Source organism: Pristis pectinata, chromosome 17 (genome assembly GCF_009764475.1).
Source record: "Pristis pectinata isolate sPriPec2 chromosome 17, sPriPec2.1.pri, whole genome shotgun sequence".
NCBI classification, from domain to species: domain Eukaryota; kingdom Metazoa; phylum Chordata; class Chondrichthyes; order Rhinopristiformes; family Pristidae; genus Pristis; species Pristis pectinata.
This window is the reverse complement of record NC_067421.1, coordinates 7,941,544-7,961,044: the sequence shown is the minus strand read 5'-3', so window position 1 is coordinate 7,961,044 and position 19,501 is coordinate 7,941,544. Positions and strand designations below refer to the sequence as shown.

Here is a 19,501-nt window from a genome sequence, read left to right as displayed (position 1 = left end):
ACGAGGCCGGTGTTGTATTGCTGCTCTCTGCTCCGTCCCCTGGGAAGCCTGTGAAACACCGACTACTCTTGCCCACAGAAGGGAGCAGCAATTCTCAGCCGCAGTACAAGGAGGCAAGTCACGTTCTCTCAAAGCCCGGCTACTTGTGACGTGACGTTGGTCAGCCCCAAAAAGGGTGAAGGCGGTCTTGCCCAGCATCCAATAGATGAGGAGAATTCTGCCATTTCTTTGCCCTCTCCGAAGGGAAAGGAATCACACCTCGCTCCCCTTCCCACTCCACCACGATCCAGACCCAGTGCATCAGACGGGGGCAGCAACTCCCATCCTCCCACTCTCCCCACCTCTGCAGAAAGCCTTTGCCCACACCATAAACCTGAACCATCTAGAAGCAATTAAGTGACGTAAGTCCACGAAATCCAAAACGCAGCCTTGTGACTGGTCAAGAAACTGCAGCTCCCAGGAGACCACCAGCTACCAGATTTTCTCCAGCATTCCTCAAAGCTCCCTAACCTGCCGAGCCAGGGGGAAGTGGGTCACGAGCGGTGGAGGGGTAAGGCACCAAAGGCTACATTACTGAAGGGACAGCCAGATGTCCCTGGACAGGGCAGCTGGGAGAAGGGAGGAGAACCAGACTCCAGGCGAGGACCACGACGGTGGATTTACTCTCCCCGAAGTTCAAGATCGATTCCAGCCAGCCCCGGCATCCGTTTCTCCCCACCTCAGCCAACAGTCAGAAAAGGTGCTCTGGCCCCAGCCTCAATCAGGACCACCTTCCCACACCACCAGTCACCGAGGCAGGAGGACCCTTCTCCATTCCACCCCGCCAAGCACAATGCTTCCTCACAGCACCAGACACTTCCATCCTGATTCCCCATGCTGTCTGTGTGGAGTTTGCACGTTCCCCCTGTGGTCTTCCTTCCTCATCCCAAAGGTGTGCAGGTTTAGTAGGTTAAATTACCCCTCGTGTGTAGGTGAGGGGCAGGGGGAAGTTCAATAACCCACGTTATTCAGAACGTGGGTTCTGAATAAAACCCAGAGGAACGCAAACTTCACCCTGAGACGTACCTGTGTGCAGATGGTGACTTGTAATTCTGGTTAGTGTATATCTCCTCCAAACTAAATTCTTTTTTCTTTAATCTAGAAAGTAGAAAGGTCCACAATTAAAAGATCAAAATCTCCAGAAAATGGAGGAATAAATGCCAGAGCTGGGTACATCTTACGAACCGCTTGGGTTTGGGCAACCCCATGGGTGTGAGGTTGGTGTCCTGCTTGGGGATGGTTTTCCGGATTCGGATTTGGGAGACCTTCCTCAGCGATTCCTTCGATTTGCTGACAGGCTTGTTCGGGGATGCACGGTCCTGAGGAACAGAGGCAAGGCTGGGCATCATGAGGGGACGACACGTTGGAACAAATTCAGTCCATCTCACCCTCCCCCATTCCAACAGCTCATGGCTGACCTGCTGCAGAGATCCATTCCCCCTCCACTGGCTCCCTCAACAGAACACAAACGATCAATGCCAGCTTTGAAGGTTTCATTTGACCTCTCACCCTCAATAGCTTTCTGGCCGATCGGGTTCTAGACTTCCATTAACGTTCGGGTCCCTGCATGGCCCTAATTGTTGCATTGGTCACCTTCCAGCCAAGGTGAATGTTTCCCTGTCCACCCTAACCACAAACATCTCAGATTGCCTGGTCTTCTCTCCTCACAACTGAGCTCTTCACCCCAGTAGTGTGTTTTGGTGAATCAATGCCAATATCCCTTCAGGTGTGGTTCCCAGTACACAATGTGCCCGGATCCATTCCAGTTGGGATCCGGCCAGAGCTCAATAATGGTCAGTCCACTCGCTTACAGACCAGTGGCACTTGTGCATTAACGCACTGAAAACCAAGGTAGGACAGATGGACAAACTGTTACAAAGAAATGACACCACAGAAAGTGACATTCAAATTAACCAGGTCACATACAGCTTCCAACATGGGCAACGTTATCCTGTTTTGCCATCCCGTTGACATGCCCTGAAACCAGTCAGAGCCCATCTATTCTTAACTGCTTTTCTCCACTTCATGGAAGTGAATCAAAGGTCTGGAAAATCAAATCGAGTATGGATCGCTTGAGATTTTATTGAACAGCAGAACCAGCTTGAGGGATGGATGTACTCCCGTCTTGCTGAAAACTCCACCAATCTCTTTCAAAACTTCAGATGATGCCCAGCTATTTGGCGGAAGAGTTACTGAATTCCACCATAAATTTTTCCTCTATTTCCCTCCTGCACCGCACTTCACTCCAGATCTCCCTCCCCCACAGTAACAGGCACGGTGGACACGTTACAGGACGAGCTTTACTTGCCTCTTTTTGCTCAGTGTGTAGTTGAGTTTCCGCGTAAGTAATGCTGGGGATGGGGGACGAGGTGGCGGGGAAGGCGTCAGCAACAGTGCATTCTGCAGATGAGGTAGGTGGATCTGGCAAAGCAAGGAAGGGCTCAACGATGCAGGCAAAACTCAGGTGCTGGAGATGACTGAGGGAAAACAGACAAAGATTATTGTTCTCCCTCCTTTAGGAGGAGCACACCCTGAATACCAAATCCTCAAACAAAATACACCAAAACTTATACACTACCAATGGTCACCAGTAAACACAATACCCCATCCCATACTCCCAGCAGGCACGGTAGTGTAGCAGTTAGCGTAACACTGTTACAGCGCCAGCAACCCGGGTTCAATTCTGGCTGCTGTCTGTAAGGAGTTTGTACGTTCTCCCTGTGTCTGCGTGGGTTTCCTCCGGGTGCTCCGGTCTCCTCCCACATTCCAAAGACGTACAGGTTAGGAAGTTGTGGGCATGCTATGTTGGTGCTGGAAGTGTGGCGACACTTGCGGGCTGCCCCCAGAACACTCTACGCAAAAGATGCATTTCCCTGTGTGTTTCGATGTACAGGTGACTAATAAAAGATATCTTACACTCTTGGCATCACCACCTCGCCTGGTGACCAAGCTGGCCCAGTCCAGCCTGTCTGACCAACGGGGAAAGTCTTCCACCAAATCCAATGTACCCCTCATGCAATGTGCCGCCAAGCAGCCCTCCCCTTCAGGGGCCACTGCAGTGACCCGAGGCTGGAACACAGTGGCTGCTCCTGTCCTTGTGCTGGGTTCCAGTACACGGTGTCACACCCACACACTGTCCTAGGTAAGATCAACCAGTACTCCTGGAAGCCAAGCTCAGACTCCAGTACTCACTCGAATTTTGTAGCATTAGATGAAGCTACCACCGCATTAAACAATCTACATTTATATCATGAATGGGGGATTGGGGGGGTGGGGGGGCAGTTATTCAGGGCAAGAATCCAATCTGTTACTTGGGAAGGAAGCCCACTCTTTGTCAATGAGCCAGAGAATTACAAATCGGCAGCATTTAAGGAGAGGGAATCACCCCTGCAGACAAGGACTGCCTCAGCACACTGGGCCTGGCTGGCAGATCGTTAACTGGAGGGATTCTACAGCAGCCCCCAGCCTGCATCCTGAAACAGCAACACCCACATTTATGGTGCAAGTTTTCTCTCACCAAGACCATTATTCTTTAATTGTCCATGAGGGTAGTTCTGATACTTGCCTTCTCTTACTGGTCTGTTGAAGTAGCAGCGACTTTGCTTCACTCACACTGGCTCCGTTCCCAGTGAGCAAACAGGGCGGAAGGTAACTGAACAAACAAACATGGGTTATTACGCATACAAATGCACCCCTAACAGATCGAGCTGAAAAGGTGCAAGATTTTTCCCCACAAAGAATCACTATAGTCAGGAAGGACTTTCAACTTTTCTCCAAGGGGCTTTGGGAACCTTCTGACACAAAGACAAAAAAAGGTCTAACCACAGGAAGCACACCATCGCTTTGTGGCCCGAGACATTCATCTCCAACTATGAACAGTGTTAGATGAAGAGAACCCCTCCACTTCATTTACACATGCATCAGAGACTTGTCAAGGCAGCACAGCACCAGTCATCTCCTGCACCCATGGCAATTTCAGGACTGCACAGGCCATTTAGCACAAGCCCACTCACACACAGCGGTCAATAGATGATAGGAAGAGTTTGTGAAAGAGGGCTTTCATTTCATGAAACATTGGCAAGGGCTGCACCCAAAACTGGATGGGTCAAAGCTCCAGCTAAGTAAATGGGGAAGAGATGTGGCAGGAATAACTGTACTCTGGAGATAAATGGGAGAGCGAGAAGCAGAGTGCAGTGGGCAATGAAGGTAACAAATGGTCAGGGCAGGGATAGGAAAACAGGAAGAGGCCATTCAGCCTCTCAAACACGTTCTATCATTCAGCGAGATCATGGCTGATCCTCAACCCAACTCAAAACTTCAGCTCTGGAATTTTCAAATGGACTCCCGGCCTCAAAGTCTTCTCCAAGAATTGCTTTCTGGTACCTGAACAACCCAGGTCTAATGTGAAGCCAATGTCCCCGTGATCAACGGTCTACAAGCACAAAGTCTCTCACATCTTCCCCGTCAAACCCTTTAATCACCAGTCCTCCTGATTCCTACCAACGGAACCTGCCCTTGCAACATGCCTTTACCGCTGGTACCATTCTCATGTGTCCACACTCCAACCCCTCCTGGGTAAATACATCATTCCCGAGGCACCGCATCAGACCCCAAACACCAGACTCTGATGCAGTCTAACCAGAACTTCAGACCAGCGGAGCAAACCTTTCACCCTTCATTTCATACCTCAAGGCCAACAGTAGCCTTTTCGATTGTATTTTGTGCTGATTCATTAGATTTCTTTACATGGACAAATTAATTGGCCTGTTCCTTAATTGTCAGGTTTTTATCTTTTGGAAAATACTGTAATGTGTTGCTGAGTCCAATATGGACCACGTCACTCACCCTTCTGTCTCACTTGGTCTCATCAGGTGCAGTGAGAGGTGTAAACTTGGCACTTCTATTTAGGACTCTACATTTGTCAAAGTCACAGAGTGGAAACAAGTCGTCCCCAGAAAACACACCCTTAGGGACATCACTTCTAACCATACTCTATAGATGTGTCATACGCCCTACTTCTACATGCTAACCAGATCCCTGTCCACGTCGATAGGACTTCTAACTACCTGGATGTTGTGTTCTTTTTTTTAAAAAAACAATCGCACCTGTGGAACCTTACACACTTTGGAAGTCTGTAAAATCATGGCTAGCATAGACAGTGGGCTGAAGGGCCTAATAATGATAGGAAGGAGTTAAACAAATCACCTGATCTGCAGGACTAAGGGGGGTGGAAGCAGAGTAAAGCAAACCCAACGCTTTCAAAGAGCTGGCAAAACAATGGCGAGCGGCCAACTCTTCAGAGAGTCAACCGACCAATGAGCACTGTACTTGCTCGCTGGGAACACAAAACACACCACACTAACCTGGGACTGTTTGCCAAGCAGCCGTGCCTCCAGCTGTTTGAAGGACTGATGTTGGATGTTGACGTGCAGGGAGATGGAACGTGCTGACTGCACCACGGCACCAATCCGGGCAAGTTACAGGACGGCGGACTAACTGGCTTGCCTGAAGGAACTGGGGGAATAAGTCTCTTTGCACCCTCTTCAAACAGAGTCAAAAGCGGTCGCTGGGTATTCGACAGCCTTCCAAAATGGCGCTGCCTTGTCCACAACCTGTAGCAAGCTGGGGAGGAAAGTGCTAGAACAGTGTGCAGGCCAAACCTGGAGCAAGGGCAGCGGCACCTCCCGGCCCTGACCAGTGAAGCGGGCGGTCTAAGGGCATGGCCACAGATGGTCTGGCATTGAGAAAGCGCCTGTGAGTCCTGGCTCCAGTGCTGAGGAATAATTGATAAATTTGTCCTTTCAGACGCGCAGTGCTGGTCAAATCTCGCACCGTCACTGATGAAGGAAAGAAGCAAAATCAGGTCGAGATTAGACGGAACAGGACAGCCAAACTGCAGTGACTGCTTACAATATCTGGAGGAAAGCCAGGGCTGAACTTTCCTGCAAACACGAGCATCGATGGGCTGATCTTTCCTTGGGGTCAATAAGTGACAAAGGACGTCCCAGGAGGTCGCTTGTTGACTACCGAAGCAAAACTGCAGATCCTCGATTCTTTTTGTTTGAAGCCTTCTATATACGCCCACTGACACAAGCTTGGATGGTGCAGTGAATTCCTGTAGTATTTCTGTGCAGTTGGAGAGCACACGCAAGCCTCTGGCAATTGCCGACAAGTGTTCCAATAGCGGGGGCTTTTTGCAGAGTTTATGATGTGCTAGATCATTAAGCGGTAGGAGAGACAGATTCTTTGGTTTTATTTCTTCTACATGTTGGACCCTGTGGTCCAAATCGGAACTGATGCAGTTATTCCTCCTCTTGCAAAATTCCATGCACGCTGAAGTCCTGTTCAGGCAGAACTTTTCCAGTTGGGGCAAACTCGGAGTGCAATTTAAGAAATGTACTGTGCTGTTTAATTTCCTCAGTTTTAACCTGACAAATCCCTTCCTCTTATTTCTACACCTGAATCCATCCTTCTTGGCAGAGCAGATAGCGGCTGCTTCATTCACCAGCACTGTTACAGATCCACCAGGCGCCGTCTTTTCTTCCAGGATCTGCTGATTGCGTATATCCACCACACTCCTTACCTTCTGTTCCAAACACTTCACGGGCACTGGGTTTGTAACCGGTGATGGAACGGTCTCGGTCTCACATTCACTGGGCTCGACAGCTCTCAGGTATTTATCTTCACAACGCGATGCATCACTTTCACTGCAGGTACAAACATCCTGCCCTTTCGAGGTTAATGTTTTAAACTCCTCGTTTGGGAAGGTCTGAGCACTGCAGAATTCTGACACCTGGGTTTCCGCCATGCCCTGAACCCCCTTTCCCAGTGGATTTCTTGCTGCCCGAAGCTCACTTCCTACAGCATCAGTCAGCCCTGCTGCGACCAATCCTTCCGTACCATGTAGTGGCTTCTCTTCAGTGAAGTTGCTACTCACCACACCCTCTGCAGGAACTACACCGACTTTTTCATCCTCTAGAAGTGCTGAAGACCCTGGTGAAAGTTGAAGGAGCTCATTACCTGAAAACACCCAACTGGATGTCATACCCCAGGAATTCACTGCTTTAGCTGATCCCGACATTTTGTTGGTTATCGAATCCAGATATAGTGCAAACAAGCCATTCTCCCCACTGGTTGATGCAACTCCTAAGGGCTCAGCTTTGTAATCGGCTTCTTCTTCAGTCAAGTCATTGATTACGTCTGTAGGTATGTCTACCAACTCACCATCTGCAAGCACCTCATACATCACATCTTCACCTTCACCTGCAGGTTCAGCTGCTTCACGCACACTGCCCGGCAGCAGTCCGCCGCCATGTGCTTCATTGACTGCCACACTTCCTTCCATGGCTGGGTCACCTGCAGTGTACATCTCCATGGCAATGCCAGTGACATCTGTAGGTATGTCAGCCAACTCATTCTCCATTAGTTCCCCGTCAGTTGCCACATCATAAAACACTCCCATGGTCAGCTCAACTCCTGCGGAAACCTCCATTACAGCATCAGTAGCTGCATTACTCTCCCCAAGCTGGTCGCTGGTCAGTGCCTCTCCTTTTGGACTTTCACTTGGAATGCCACCCTCCACAGTCACATCTGGAGAGAGCTTTGACACTGCACTCTTGGGAAGGATACATCTGGCTGCTACAACACCCAAAGGTACTGGCTTGATTACATCTTCAGTAGCCAAGTGAGTGGGCACTGTAATTGTAGGTACATTAGTCAGCTTATCTTGTGTTGGAAGTTCAAAGGTTGTACATTCTGCAGTAGTTTCTACTCCTGCGAGTGGCCCAGGGACCACCAGATTCCCAGCAGGCATTTCATTGGCTCTCACATCTTCAATGGGCATGGCCGAGGTTACTACATCACCCAGAGCTTCTGTCTGACCTGAAGATGCCTCGATCAATGCACTCTTGGCTGTACCATTGGTTGTTGCAACTCCCAACAGTACTATTTTGGCCACCTCCCCCTCTGTAGTCAACCCACTGGGTGCTGCATCCACTGATCGATCAGCCAGCTGGCCTCTTCCTACATTAGCACAAGTCCCACGTTGACCAACTGTCTCACCTCCCAATACCCCGCTGCGTGACCCACACTCTGCAAAAGCATCATCGGTCACCCCGCCCTCCACAGGTGCTTTACTTGGAGGCAACCCATTGTGTGCCAGAGTCCTAATGGTTGCTGCACTACAAGCAAGCACTTTGTCAGTCACAACATTCCCTGTAAGCAAGTGGTTGGTTGCTATGGCAGCTGAAGGCATCCAGTCAGGCACATCACTGGTCACTATACCTCTTAAAGGCACTTTGTGAACTGAATCAATCCCCAGATGTTTCTCAGAGGCTGCTGCCGGGAGAGGTACCACAATCCCTTTAAGTGCCTCCCCGGTACTCTTGCTTTCTCCAGAGACCCTCCTGGCCTTCTCTACTCCAACAGGCATTGCCGGAGCTTCACGTTGTGGAATCTTCGGACACGCGGTTTCTTCCGACGCATCACTGCTCGTTCCACTTTCTGTACACATTTCATTGGCCGACGCTGTAAACAAATGCTCAGTGCTGCACAGTGGAGAGTCGGATTGTGTTTCACGGTGAACATTGGCAGGGACTCCTCCCTTGCAGTTATCCATCACACTGCGACCTTCTGCTCTCTCACTAATCGACGGGGTAGTTCTACAGTTCGAGTCATCTTCACCTGCCACAAGACAGACAATTAGCAGCAGTTCACCAAGCACACAGAAACATGTTACAAATGGAATCTAGTTCTATCTACCTTTATCCTAGTCAATTTGATGGGTTGACGTTGAGCTTAGTTAACTTAACCAGGTTGGCATGCTGTTGCAGTGGTTAGTGCTGCTGCTCACAGCTCCTGCAACCCAGATTTGATCCTGACCTTTGGTGCTGTCTGTGTGGAGTTTGCAGGATCTTCCTGTGACTGTGTGGGTTTCCACCGGGTGCTCCAGCTTCCTCCCACATCCCAAAGGTGGTTGTTAATTGGCTGTGAATTGCCCTGGTGCAGGTGACTGGAACCAGTATTGACCTCCTTTCTAATGAGTAATAGAAAATAACCCAGCAGCAAGAATGGGAAGGGACAATTCCTATTGTTCTCTGAAGACCTACGGCAGCTCAATTTAACACAGTGGTGTCTCTGTGAACCTGGACCCAAGTTTGAAATTGAAGCCTCTGCTTAGTATTCTGGTGACACAGGAGACTGCAGATGGTTGAATCTGGAGCAACACACAAACCGCTGGAGTCAGGCAGCATCTGTGGAGGCAGAGGGATAGTCTATGTTTTTGGTCAAGACCCTGCGTCAGGACTGTGGAGTGTAATGGGGAGATGGCTAGTATAAAGAGGTGAGGTGGAGGGGCGAGGCAGGGGCTGGCAAGTGGGAGGTGACAGAATCCTGGTACAGCTTCACAGCATCTTTTCTTTAAAACTTAATTACGGACAAAATTAAAGAGTAAAAAGAAAACATTTATGACTGCAGTTGGAACATCTTAAAAACCTAGGCTGCAGTAAAAAAAAAAATTGGCCATGGAACAAGAATTAGAAGGATATTTGCAAGGATATGGGGGAAACACAGGATATTTGGATAGCGCTTCCAAAACAAGAGAGCAAATTTTGAATGGCTGAATGGTTGCTGCCCTAATTGAAAAGTTCTGTGAACAATATTGTAATACTGGTTTGCCAATAAAATGTCTTAGCCCATTTAAAGGGGTTTGTTCGCAAGTTCTTGATCAAGATGGGTGGGTCACATCAGCTCACTTACTGCACCTTATAAATTCTAGATTTATCTTTGAAGGTGGCAAAACTGGTATTTTTAAAATCACTTTGCTCTTTCCTCTCATCCTCAGAGAAACCTTTGGATTACAACAGATTGCCAACTTCATTCCTACCTCATAGTGCAGGGGCATGGAGAGAACCTGGATTCTTACAGCAGCTCCAGACAGTGCCCCAAAGCACCCACATCCATCCTTATGACTGCATTACAAAAATATTTAGGTAGGTAGCTGTGTCAGAGGGTATTAGTGCATGGTTCCAGAATAAAGGGAAGAAAGGCACCTATCATTTTAAAGACGTCGACAAGGAAATCTTGCCCACGACACCTCATTAGACCCTTTGGAAAAATGCCTCAGGATCTTATTTACATGAACAGGCCTTTGATCCTTAAGCCCTTTCACATAAATGCAATGTAGAGCAGGGATTTGAACAGCCAATTTATCTTCCTGGGGCAATTTATCTTCCTCACTGATTAATGGAAGAGCTACTTTTCAAATAATGCTCAAAGATCTTCAGCCTCTATCTGAATGGCCAAGTTTTGGTTCAAAGAGCAGTTCTTCAGCCTATCCAATTCTCATACCTTATTTGGATCTGTAGCTGTGGAATAGAATGGAGTCTGCGTTGCCAATGTCAGGACATTGGTTGGTGCTCACATAGTGAGTGGGATCTCACACTTGGCGATCAATGCCACAGCTACTTCAATGGGAACTTTTTTTGTCCAATTACGCCGGCAAACTCTCCATCACAATGTCTGAAGCACTTACCTTTAGTGTTGATAGATCTGAGACAACTGAACGAAAACACAAGTCCAAAGACAACTGCAAACTTGCAAAATTCTACTTGGGTAGATGTCTACACCATGTACATGCTGGGCGTGACATTCACGTGTCCTTTATTGTTCCTGCACATCACACTGAGGATGGCAACATCCTAGCCACCTGCCCCAAATTTAGAGGTTTAATGCATGAAGTCTATTTGGGGGTCAAGCTACACATTGCAGATGGAATGTTATAACTTATGAAAAGATTTGCCTGCTCACCACTCAAGCCAGCTGGGTTCACACAGGGCTGGATGTGGACTTGAGGAATCTCTGCCTTCAGAGTGACGCTTCTAAAGAAGGAAAAGTTATGTTTAAAAAGATTGGTAAAAGGATTCTCACATACCCACTCTATAATTCTCACGTGTACCAAATAGTTCAGTGTTTGTTTTATATTAATTTTTAATTACATTAACTGTGGTTAATCTACCACCTACAAATACTGAATTCTGTGAACAATATTGTAATACTGGTTTGCCAATAAAATGTCTTAGCCCATTTAAAGGGGTTTGTTCGCAAGTTCTTGATCAAGGTGGGTGGGTCACATCAGCTCACTTGCTGCACCTTATCAATTCTAGATTTATCTTGAAGAAGGCAAAACTGTGTATTTTTAAAATTACTTGCTCTTTCCTCTCTTCCTCAGAGAAACCTTTGGATTACAACAGATTCCCAACTTCATTTCTACCTCATAGTGCATGAACGTGAGGGAAATGGTAGGGTTAGGACATTGCGCAGAACTCTGTGATAAATTCTGAATTGTGAAAAGGCATCAAGTTATTCACTCAACAAGCAGCTTTTTGACTTTTTTTTTTAAAAACATTGACAGCTTCATATTTGGTGATCTATTATTGGATATACAATTCTAATTTTAAAAATATCAAAACAGTCCCAATTGTATTTGGTGAGCCCAAAAGCAGAAATTCTACTTAACGAAGGACCAACCAGCACATAACTTGTAGAAGGCAAAGTGTTTGACTAACTTGACTGATTTTTGTTTCTCTGATGGAGGAGCTGAATTTAAAGTTCTGAGAGAGTGCCAGTGCTTAGTAAAAGCTAATGTCTTTCATTGAAATAAAACTTATAACAGGCTAAAAAGCAAATAAATAACAGACTTAAGGATGGCAGTGCGGGTTGTGTGTCGGGACCTCAGAGTCCGAGCGTGTGACATGGGAGACCGTCAGAAGAAAACACATTTCCAATAGATGTCTCCATCTTGAAACTCTCCAGTTCAGTTATCTAGTTGGACTGCAACATTCTGATAAAGAAGGGAGAGGAAGACAACCTGGGAGCCTGGTCACTCCTCAAAAGATGCAAGGGGAGAACAGGGGTGTGTGACTGAGAGTGTACAGTGAAAGGGAATGCAAGGGAGATTCAGTACAACAGTTAACCGTGAGGACAAGGGTAAAGCTGTTGGAGAGTCAGGGAGAATGCTGACCATGCACCTTATAACAGGCAGCTCCCTGAAGGGATGGTACAGTGAGAGATACTCCACAACTAGAGGCCAAATGCATCCATTGTAGGCACAATCAAATCCCCAGTATGGTCTGTGCCTACCTGGCACGGTGGTAGGAAATATTCAACACCAACTTGGAAGGATATTGGAGGAGGTGGTGGAGGATCCAGCAGTTGTGGTTCCTGCTGAAGCCAACCAAGTGGGAAGGAGATCACATCAGGAGCAGGGTCAGGGTCCTTCCAAAGTTAATGCAAAGGAAATAAAAATGATCAAAAAGATGAAAGGTTGACATCTCTTCAGGGCCGGATGATTTCCTTCCCAGAGGTTACAACAGGTAGGTGGGAGCACTGGAAGACTGTAGAAGCAGCTCCAAAGTTTGACTTGAAACCATTCCTTTAGATCGGAAAGTTGCGCACATCACTCTTGCTACTGTGAAAAGTAAGGGCTATAGGCAGATTATTTACATTACTGGGAAGTTACTGGAGTCTGGGATTAAGGACTGCGCAACTGGAAGTCTTCAGCCAAGTCCCTGCTACAGACTTGTAAAGATCAAGTCATACACAAGGAAGTCAAATGGACTTTGAAAAGTTTGACCAGAGCTTAGGGATAACAACAACAACTGAAAATGCTGTCAGTGTAAGTTTGTGATGTATATAAATGACCTGGATGGGTTAGTAAGTTTGCAGATGATACGAAGATTGGTGGTGTGGATAGTGTAAAAGACTGGCAAAGGATACAGCAGGATACAGATCAGTTGCAGATACGGGCGGAGAAATGGCAGATGCAGTTCAACCCGGCCAGATGTGAAGAGCTGCACCTTGGGAGATCAAATATAAAGAGACAGTACGCTATTAAGGGTAAGATCCTTAATAGTATTGGTGAGCAGAGGGATCTTGGGGTCTTAGCTCCCTGAAAGTGGCCATGCAGGTTGATAGGGTGGTAAAGAAGGCACATGGCATGCTTGCCTTCATTAGTCGAGGCAATGAGTTCAAGAGTCGGGAAGTTACGTTGCAGCTTTATAAAACTTTAGTTAGGCCACATCTGGAGCATTGCATTCAGTTCTGGTCACCCCATTATAGGAAGGATGTGGAGGCTTTGGAGAGGGTGCAGAAGAGGTTTACCAAGATGGTGCCTGGATTAGAGGGTATGTGCTATGAGGAGAGGTTGGACAAACTTGGGTTGTTCTCTCAGGAGCTGTGGAGGCTGAGGGGAGATCTGATAGAGGTTTATAAGATTGAGAGGCATAGATAGAGTGGACAGCCAGTATCTTTTCCCCAGGGTCGAACTGTCTAATACCAGAGGGCATGCATTTAAGATGAGAGGGGGTAAGTTCAAAGGAGATTTGCGGGGCAAGTTTTTTTTTAAGTACACAGAGTGGAGGGTGCCTGGGGTGGTGGTGGAGGCAGATACGACAGAGGTATTCAAGAAGCTCTTCCATAGACACATGAATGCGAGGGAAATGGTAGGATAGGGACATTGTGCAGGCAGGAGGGATTAGTTTAGTTGGGCATTTTATTACTAATGTAATTGGTTCAGCACAACAGTGTGGGCCGAAGGGCCTGTTCTATGTTCTACTCATATTAAACCTCTCTTTCTACCAAGGCTGCCTGACCAGAGGATTCTGCTTTTGTCACTTGCCCAGTATTCACAGTATTTTCCTTCTGTTGGGTGTAGGAGAATGTCTATACCTTTCTGCCTCCTGGAAGCCTAAAGGTCCCTCGTAATAGATTGTTAGCTAAAATGGTGAAGCTCTTGGAATTGAAAGAAAATTCATAATCTGGCCAGGAAATTGTCTCAGCAGCAAGATACAGGAATGTGGATAATAAGTACCCAAACTGGCAGGGTTTAACTACTCACAGAGATTGTATGTTATAAACATTCAGAATGGTTATGGCATAAAGCTCGCACCCAAGTTTACCAGTGATGTACTGCGAGCCATTTGAACAGAAACAGCAAATTGCAAAGACTGTGCAAATGGATTAAACGGTGCTAGATGCACTTTAATGCAGGCAAACGCGAGGTCCTGCACTTTGGACCTAAAAGCTGAACAGCCTTTTCTAAAGCTGGAAAATCTCCAAAGCAATGGGATATCCAAAGAGGTTTTTTTTGGGGGGGCGGGGGGGGTGGGGGGGGGGGGGGGGAGAGAAGCAGGAAGGTAGAAGGGGAAGTAGATTAGAGCGTCACAGACCAGTACAAAGTTATGAAAAGGCTTTTGGGATGCTGCCTTTTAAAAGGAGAAGTAAAAGGAGACCTATTATACTACAGTTATACAGAGCCCTGGTTCAACCAGTCCCCGAATACTGTGAGCAGTTCTACATGGAGGTTATACAGACCTTGAACAGAGTAATGTGCAGACCAGAATTATGAAACAGGGCTGTATTGCCTGATATACAAGCTTTAAAAGGTGTTCTGACTGGTTAACAAATACCAAGGAGAAGGTAGGCACAGATTTCTGTTAGTTGGGGAAGCTGGGACTTGTGGGTGTAGTCAGAGCCGGGTCTCAGGAGTAATGGAACACATCTACTGGAAGAGAAACAGAAGTTTGAAACTCATCAATGGATGCCACGTCACAATATTTAATGCAAGACTGGTAGGGTTTTGATAACTAAAAAAGGTATTAAGGGATGAAGAAAAGATTTTAGTTCAACCTTGATTTCATTAAACCACTAAATAGACAAGGGGTTACACAGCCTCCTCCTACGCTCAGCTGGACTATAGTCAAGAATCAGTAGAGGCCCAATGAATGAAACACTCCCGTATGACAAACTGTTCACAGGAAGGGTCGATCTTTGAGCAGTCAGTTTGAAACATGCACTGCAGGTCGATACTCACTCACTGATGGCTGACGACCACGTCTCGGGTCCCACTTCACCATCGGCCTGTGGACATGGAAAGGATTAAAAGGTCAGAGAACAGCAACATTGCTCCAGCTTCACACAAGGTGGCCAACAGGTGCTCAGAGCATCCAGCCCAGAACCAGAGGGCACAGCCTCAAAGACACATGGATCGCAGGAATTATGATATTTGTGTGCCTTCTGGAGGAGATGTTTAACCGAGAACACATGCCCCAAGGTGGATGTAGAAAACCACATACACTCTTTCAAGGAAGAGAGGACGAGTTCTGGCCAATGTCTATCCCTCAATCAGAGCTACTATTGGTCATCCACACACACTTGCTTATGGGAGCTTGCTGTGCACAGATTGCCACATTCCCGACACTACAGCTGCAACTTGAAAGAGCACTTTTGGGACGTCCAGAGGTTATGAAAGGTGCCGTACAAACCCAGGTCCTTTCTCCTGAAGCAATAAGGTGATGACACTGCCCGGATTGGAATGCACAGCTCCTGTGTAGCAATTGGTGCAACAAGTAGACCCGATTATTGGGGATACAACTGGGGTTGTCACACCCTCACCACCAGGTTTCCTCACTGCAGGTTAAGGGGAAAAAATTTCATATCAATGGGAGCACTAATCTTCTGGATTCTATTTTAGTTTAACACTTACAAGATTTTTCCTCAACAGCTGCTCAACTTCAGGGAATCTTTTAAGGTTGAATGCACACTCCAATCTCAATCAAAATTAAAGGTAATTTTATTCCCAGGAAGTGGACAATTATAGTAAGACTCCCCTTAAGCCCACTTTTGGTTACCGTGGGGTACCTCTGAATCCTATGTAGATGTTGTTCCAAGTACTACCAGTCCACTTACCAGGAAATGGTTCCTTGGGCTTCCCCCTCTGGTCAATTAGACCATGGTTTATCTGCATTGTGGACTGGACCCAAATGTGGAGGTGCAGGCCAGACCAGGCGAGTGTAAATCGACCCCGACCCCTGGTGCACCTTGGTGGCATTGCAGCGATAGACAGGCCCTTGGCCACTTTACCCCGCTCAGTATTCCACAAGTTACAACACGCAAGCAGCTCAAATTTATCATGGTGGATTTGAATTAGTGTCCTCAGGAATGGTAGCCCAGTATATTAACATGCAGCAACTTAAGAGAAACAAAATTAGTTTCAAAGCTCATCATTAATGCTTTCCACTTGTACTAGAGGCATTGAGATTCAGTTCACTAGTGATCTGGATATGCCTATTGGGCAGGGTAGTTCAGTAGCTTAAAACGTAACCCTGACTGTGGTCCAAAACAGTTGTTTTTAAAATGTATTTTGTTTAGAAGACCCACTTTAACCAAATGGCTCACCCATGTGACCTGGTAAGACGCACGGTAGTGTAGCAGTTAGCGTAATGCTATTACAGCACCAGCGACCAGAGTTCAATTCCGCCACTGTCTGTAAGGAGTTTATACGTTCTCCCCGTGGGTTTTCTCTAGGTTCACCGGTTTCCTCCCACATTCCAAAGACGTACAGGTTAGGAGCTGTGGGCGTGCCATGTTGGCGCCGGAAGAGTGGCGACACTTGCGGGCTGCCCCCAGCACATTCTGAGTAACGCAAAAAGGCGCATTTCACCATGTGTTTCAATGTACATGGGACTAATGAATAAATATACACCAGTGTTTAAAGCAGAGATAGCAACCCATTTTGTTTTTATTTAAAAAGACATCTCTCTGTCCAGTTGAAGGTTACAGCTGCCCGCTCTGAAAATAAGTGATCTAAAGTGCCTGGTGGAGGCCAAGTTGAAGAACGAATGTTAAACTCTGTTGCCCAAGCTAGCGGGGATAGCATGCTGAAGCAGAAGGTTAAGGCTGCTAACTCCAGAGAATGGGGTGCATAACATTACCCGAGTGCAGACTGCAAAGTCCCAGCTGTTCCAGGACTTACACGCAAACCACCAAACGCAGATTTTTTTTTAAAAAAGAAAAGCTTCATTTATAGGATATGGACCACTGGCAAAGCCCAAGTTTACTGACCATCCACAAATGGCCCCAAAAGCCTGGCGGTCAGCTGTTTTGTTTGAACTGCTTACTTTCTGATGCAGGTACTGTTGAAGAGATAGCCCCAGTATTAGAGCCAGTGATAATGGAAGAACAGCAATACTTCCAGGTCAGGACGGTACGTGTCCGGGAGGGGAAACTGTAGGTAGTGGGCTTCCTCTACGTATCTGCCGCCCTTGCCCTTCCTGAAGGTAGGTTTGAGAGGTACGGTATAAGCAGCCCTGGCAGCTAACTACATTTCATAGATAGTACACACTGCAGCCATGGTGAAGGGAATGGTTCGGGTGGAGTGAACGTTTGGCGGTTGTGGGAACAAGGATGTGCCATCGAGCAGGTTATTCAGTCCTGCATGGAGTCTAGTTTCAAGTACTGTTGGATCTATACTTGTCGAGGCAAGTGGAGCATATAGAGCACTGTTTGTTGTGTCTGAGGGATGGTGGGAAGGATTTGGGGGAGATGCTTGTTGCAGGATACCCAACACAATTTAGACACAGTATCCATGTGCCTGATCCAGTTGATAGTTAGTTCCCCCAGGACAAAGATGAGAGGGGCTCTCCAGTATCACGGAGAGATGGTTTGATATTTATTAGGATATGGCTATTGGCTGGCATTGTGTGAATGCCACTCACCATTTAAGCACTAATGCCTGAACGTTGTCCAGGGGCATGGACTGCTTCATGTTACAAGGAGTTGAACACTGTGCAAATCAGCTCTTATCCAATTCTGGATGTCATTTTCTCATTACTATTTCTGGCAACATCCCATGTGCAAAACGGTTGCCAAAGCTTCCTGTATTGGAACAGTAAAGACACTTCAGAAATACTTTCTTCCAGTGTTTATCAAGTTACCTGCAGTGGGAGGTGATGTCATTAAAGCACAAGGTCCTGAGGGAGCTTGATAAGGTAATGCCACGAGAACATTACTCCTGATTGGGAAGCCTAGAAACTGGGGCAGAGTCTTTATTCTAAGGGTCAACCACTTCAGACCGAGCGAGAAGTACCTACTTGTAAATCTGAATATACTCAACAACAGAGCTCTCTGGGTAGTGAACTCCAAAGGATTATTAGGCTCAGGCCAGTAAACAAAAGTTGAAACAAAAAGTCACACCAGACATGATTTTACAGAATGGTGGAGCAGGATTGAAGCCACGTGACCCACTCCTGCTCCTATCGTCATTTTTTGATAATGATCTGATAGAAAGCCGGCTCAATATCTATTCTTTCCGCACAGCTAAAGCATTTCAGTCTGTTATCCTCTGCAATATCCCCAGGGTCTTGACATCCTTTCTACCGGAGGGACTGAAAACTAACAATATACGAGCCATGCCCAATCAGTGATTATAGTCTCTGGTCTCATTTGAAGAGGGTATGTAAACAGATGATCGCTTTTTAAAAAAAAACTTATTTTGGTGAATCAAACATCCTAAATTAAGCCCTGCTGGTAAGCATTAACTTTACCGCGCATTATCACCTTAGAAACACATCCATTGCAGCACAGAAAATTTGAGCCCACCTCATCCGTGCTGTGATGTCTATCTACACCAAGTCCATTTGCCTGCATCCGTCTACACCTTCCCTATCCAAGTGCCTTAAACATTCTAACAGTATCTGCCTTCACAACTGCTCTGGCAGCTCACTAACCACCCTCTGCGTGAAAAAAACTCTCACCTTTAAATTTCTCCCCCTCACCATAAACGTGTCCCCTCTAGTTCTGGAGACCCCTACCCAGGGAGAAAGGCATGACCATCTATCCTACGTCCTTTATAATCTTACTAACCTCTAAAAAGGTCAGCCCTTGGCCTCCTACGTTCCAGTGAGAACAAACCCGGCCTCTCTAGCCTCTTATAACTACAGCCCTCCAATCCAGACAACACTTCCACACACTATCGTTACCACATCCTTCCTGTAATGGGGCGACCAGACCTGTACACAATACTCGAAGTGCAGCCTGACCAATGTTTTGTACATTTACAACATGACCCAACTGTTACCTCCAATGCCTCAGCCCATGAAGGCAAGTACACCAGATACCATCTTCACCACCCCATCCACAGAGCTATGGACCTTCAGCTGTCTGGTTTATTCCTTATTGCACAGGATGCTACAACGGCATCACTTCTCCACATCCAACGTGGCTCAGACCTTGCAGGCAGAATCTTCTGTCAGACCTCGCAGGCAGAATCTTCTGTCAGACCTCGCAGGCAGAATCTTCTGTCAGACCTCGTTCTATGCTGCAACCTTCTTGTACCTGAGTCCCAGCATCCCCTCTTGTACAGTTGTCCAGTCTATAGCTGCTCCCAGCCCCATGCCACCAACACACCTATCACCGTCACAATACCTTAGAATCGTGGGACTGTTGCACAAGTGGTCGATTTACTCACAGTCCAGAGATCAGGATGGATGATGCTGAGACTCAAGTTCAATTCCCACCACGGCAGCTGCAGCATTTAATGTCAGTTCATTAAATAACCTAGATTTTAAAACCTCGTCTCAGTAAGGGCGACCACAAAACTACTGATCTCCTTCAAGGCCAACACAGC

General features: G+C 46.9%; 1 protein-coding gene across 1 annotated transcript in view; it reads right to left on the bottom strand.

Annotated features, from left to right (window-relative positions):
- Nucleotides 1-19,501, bottom strand: part of wu:fi75a02 (uncharacterized) — a 53,810-nt gene that overhangs the window by 5,678 nt on the left and 28,631 nt on the right. Inside the window, exons 3-9 of the mRNA XM_052032039.1 lie at nucleotides 14,909-14,955; nucleotides 10,846-10,916; nucleotides 5,403-8,721; nucleotides 3,605-3,691; nucleotides 2,348-2,516; nucleotides 1,225-1,358; nucleotides 1,066-1,137 (exon numbers count right to left, since the gene is read on the bottom strand). Coding sequence (XP_051887999.1) covers nucleotides 1,066-1,137; nucleotides 1,225-1,358; nucleotides 2,348-2,516; nucleotides 3,605-3,691; nucleotides 5,403-8,721; nucleotides 10,846-10,916; nucleotides 14,909-14,955 — 3,899 coding nt within the window. The remainder of the gene's footprint in view (nucleotides 1-1,065; nucleotides 1,138-1,224; nucleotides 1,359-2,347; nucleotides 2,517-3,604; nucleotides 3,692-5,402; nucleotides 8,722-10,845; nucleotides 10,917-14,908; nucleotides 14,956-19,501) is intronic.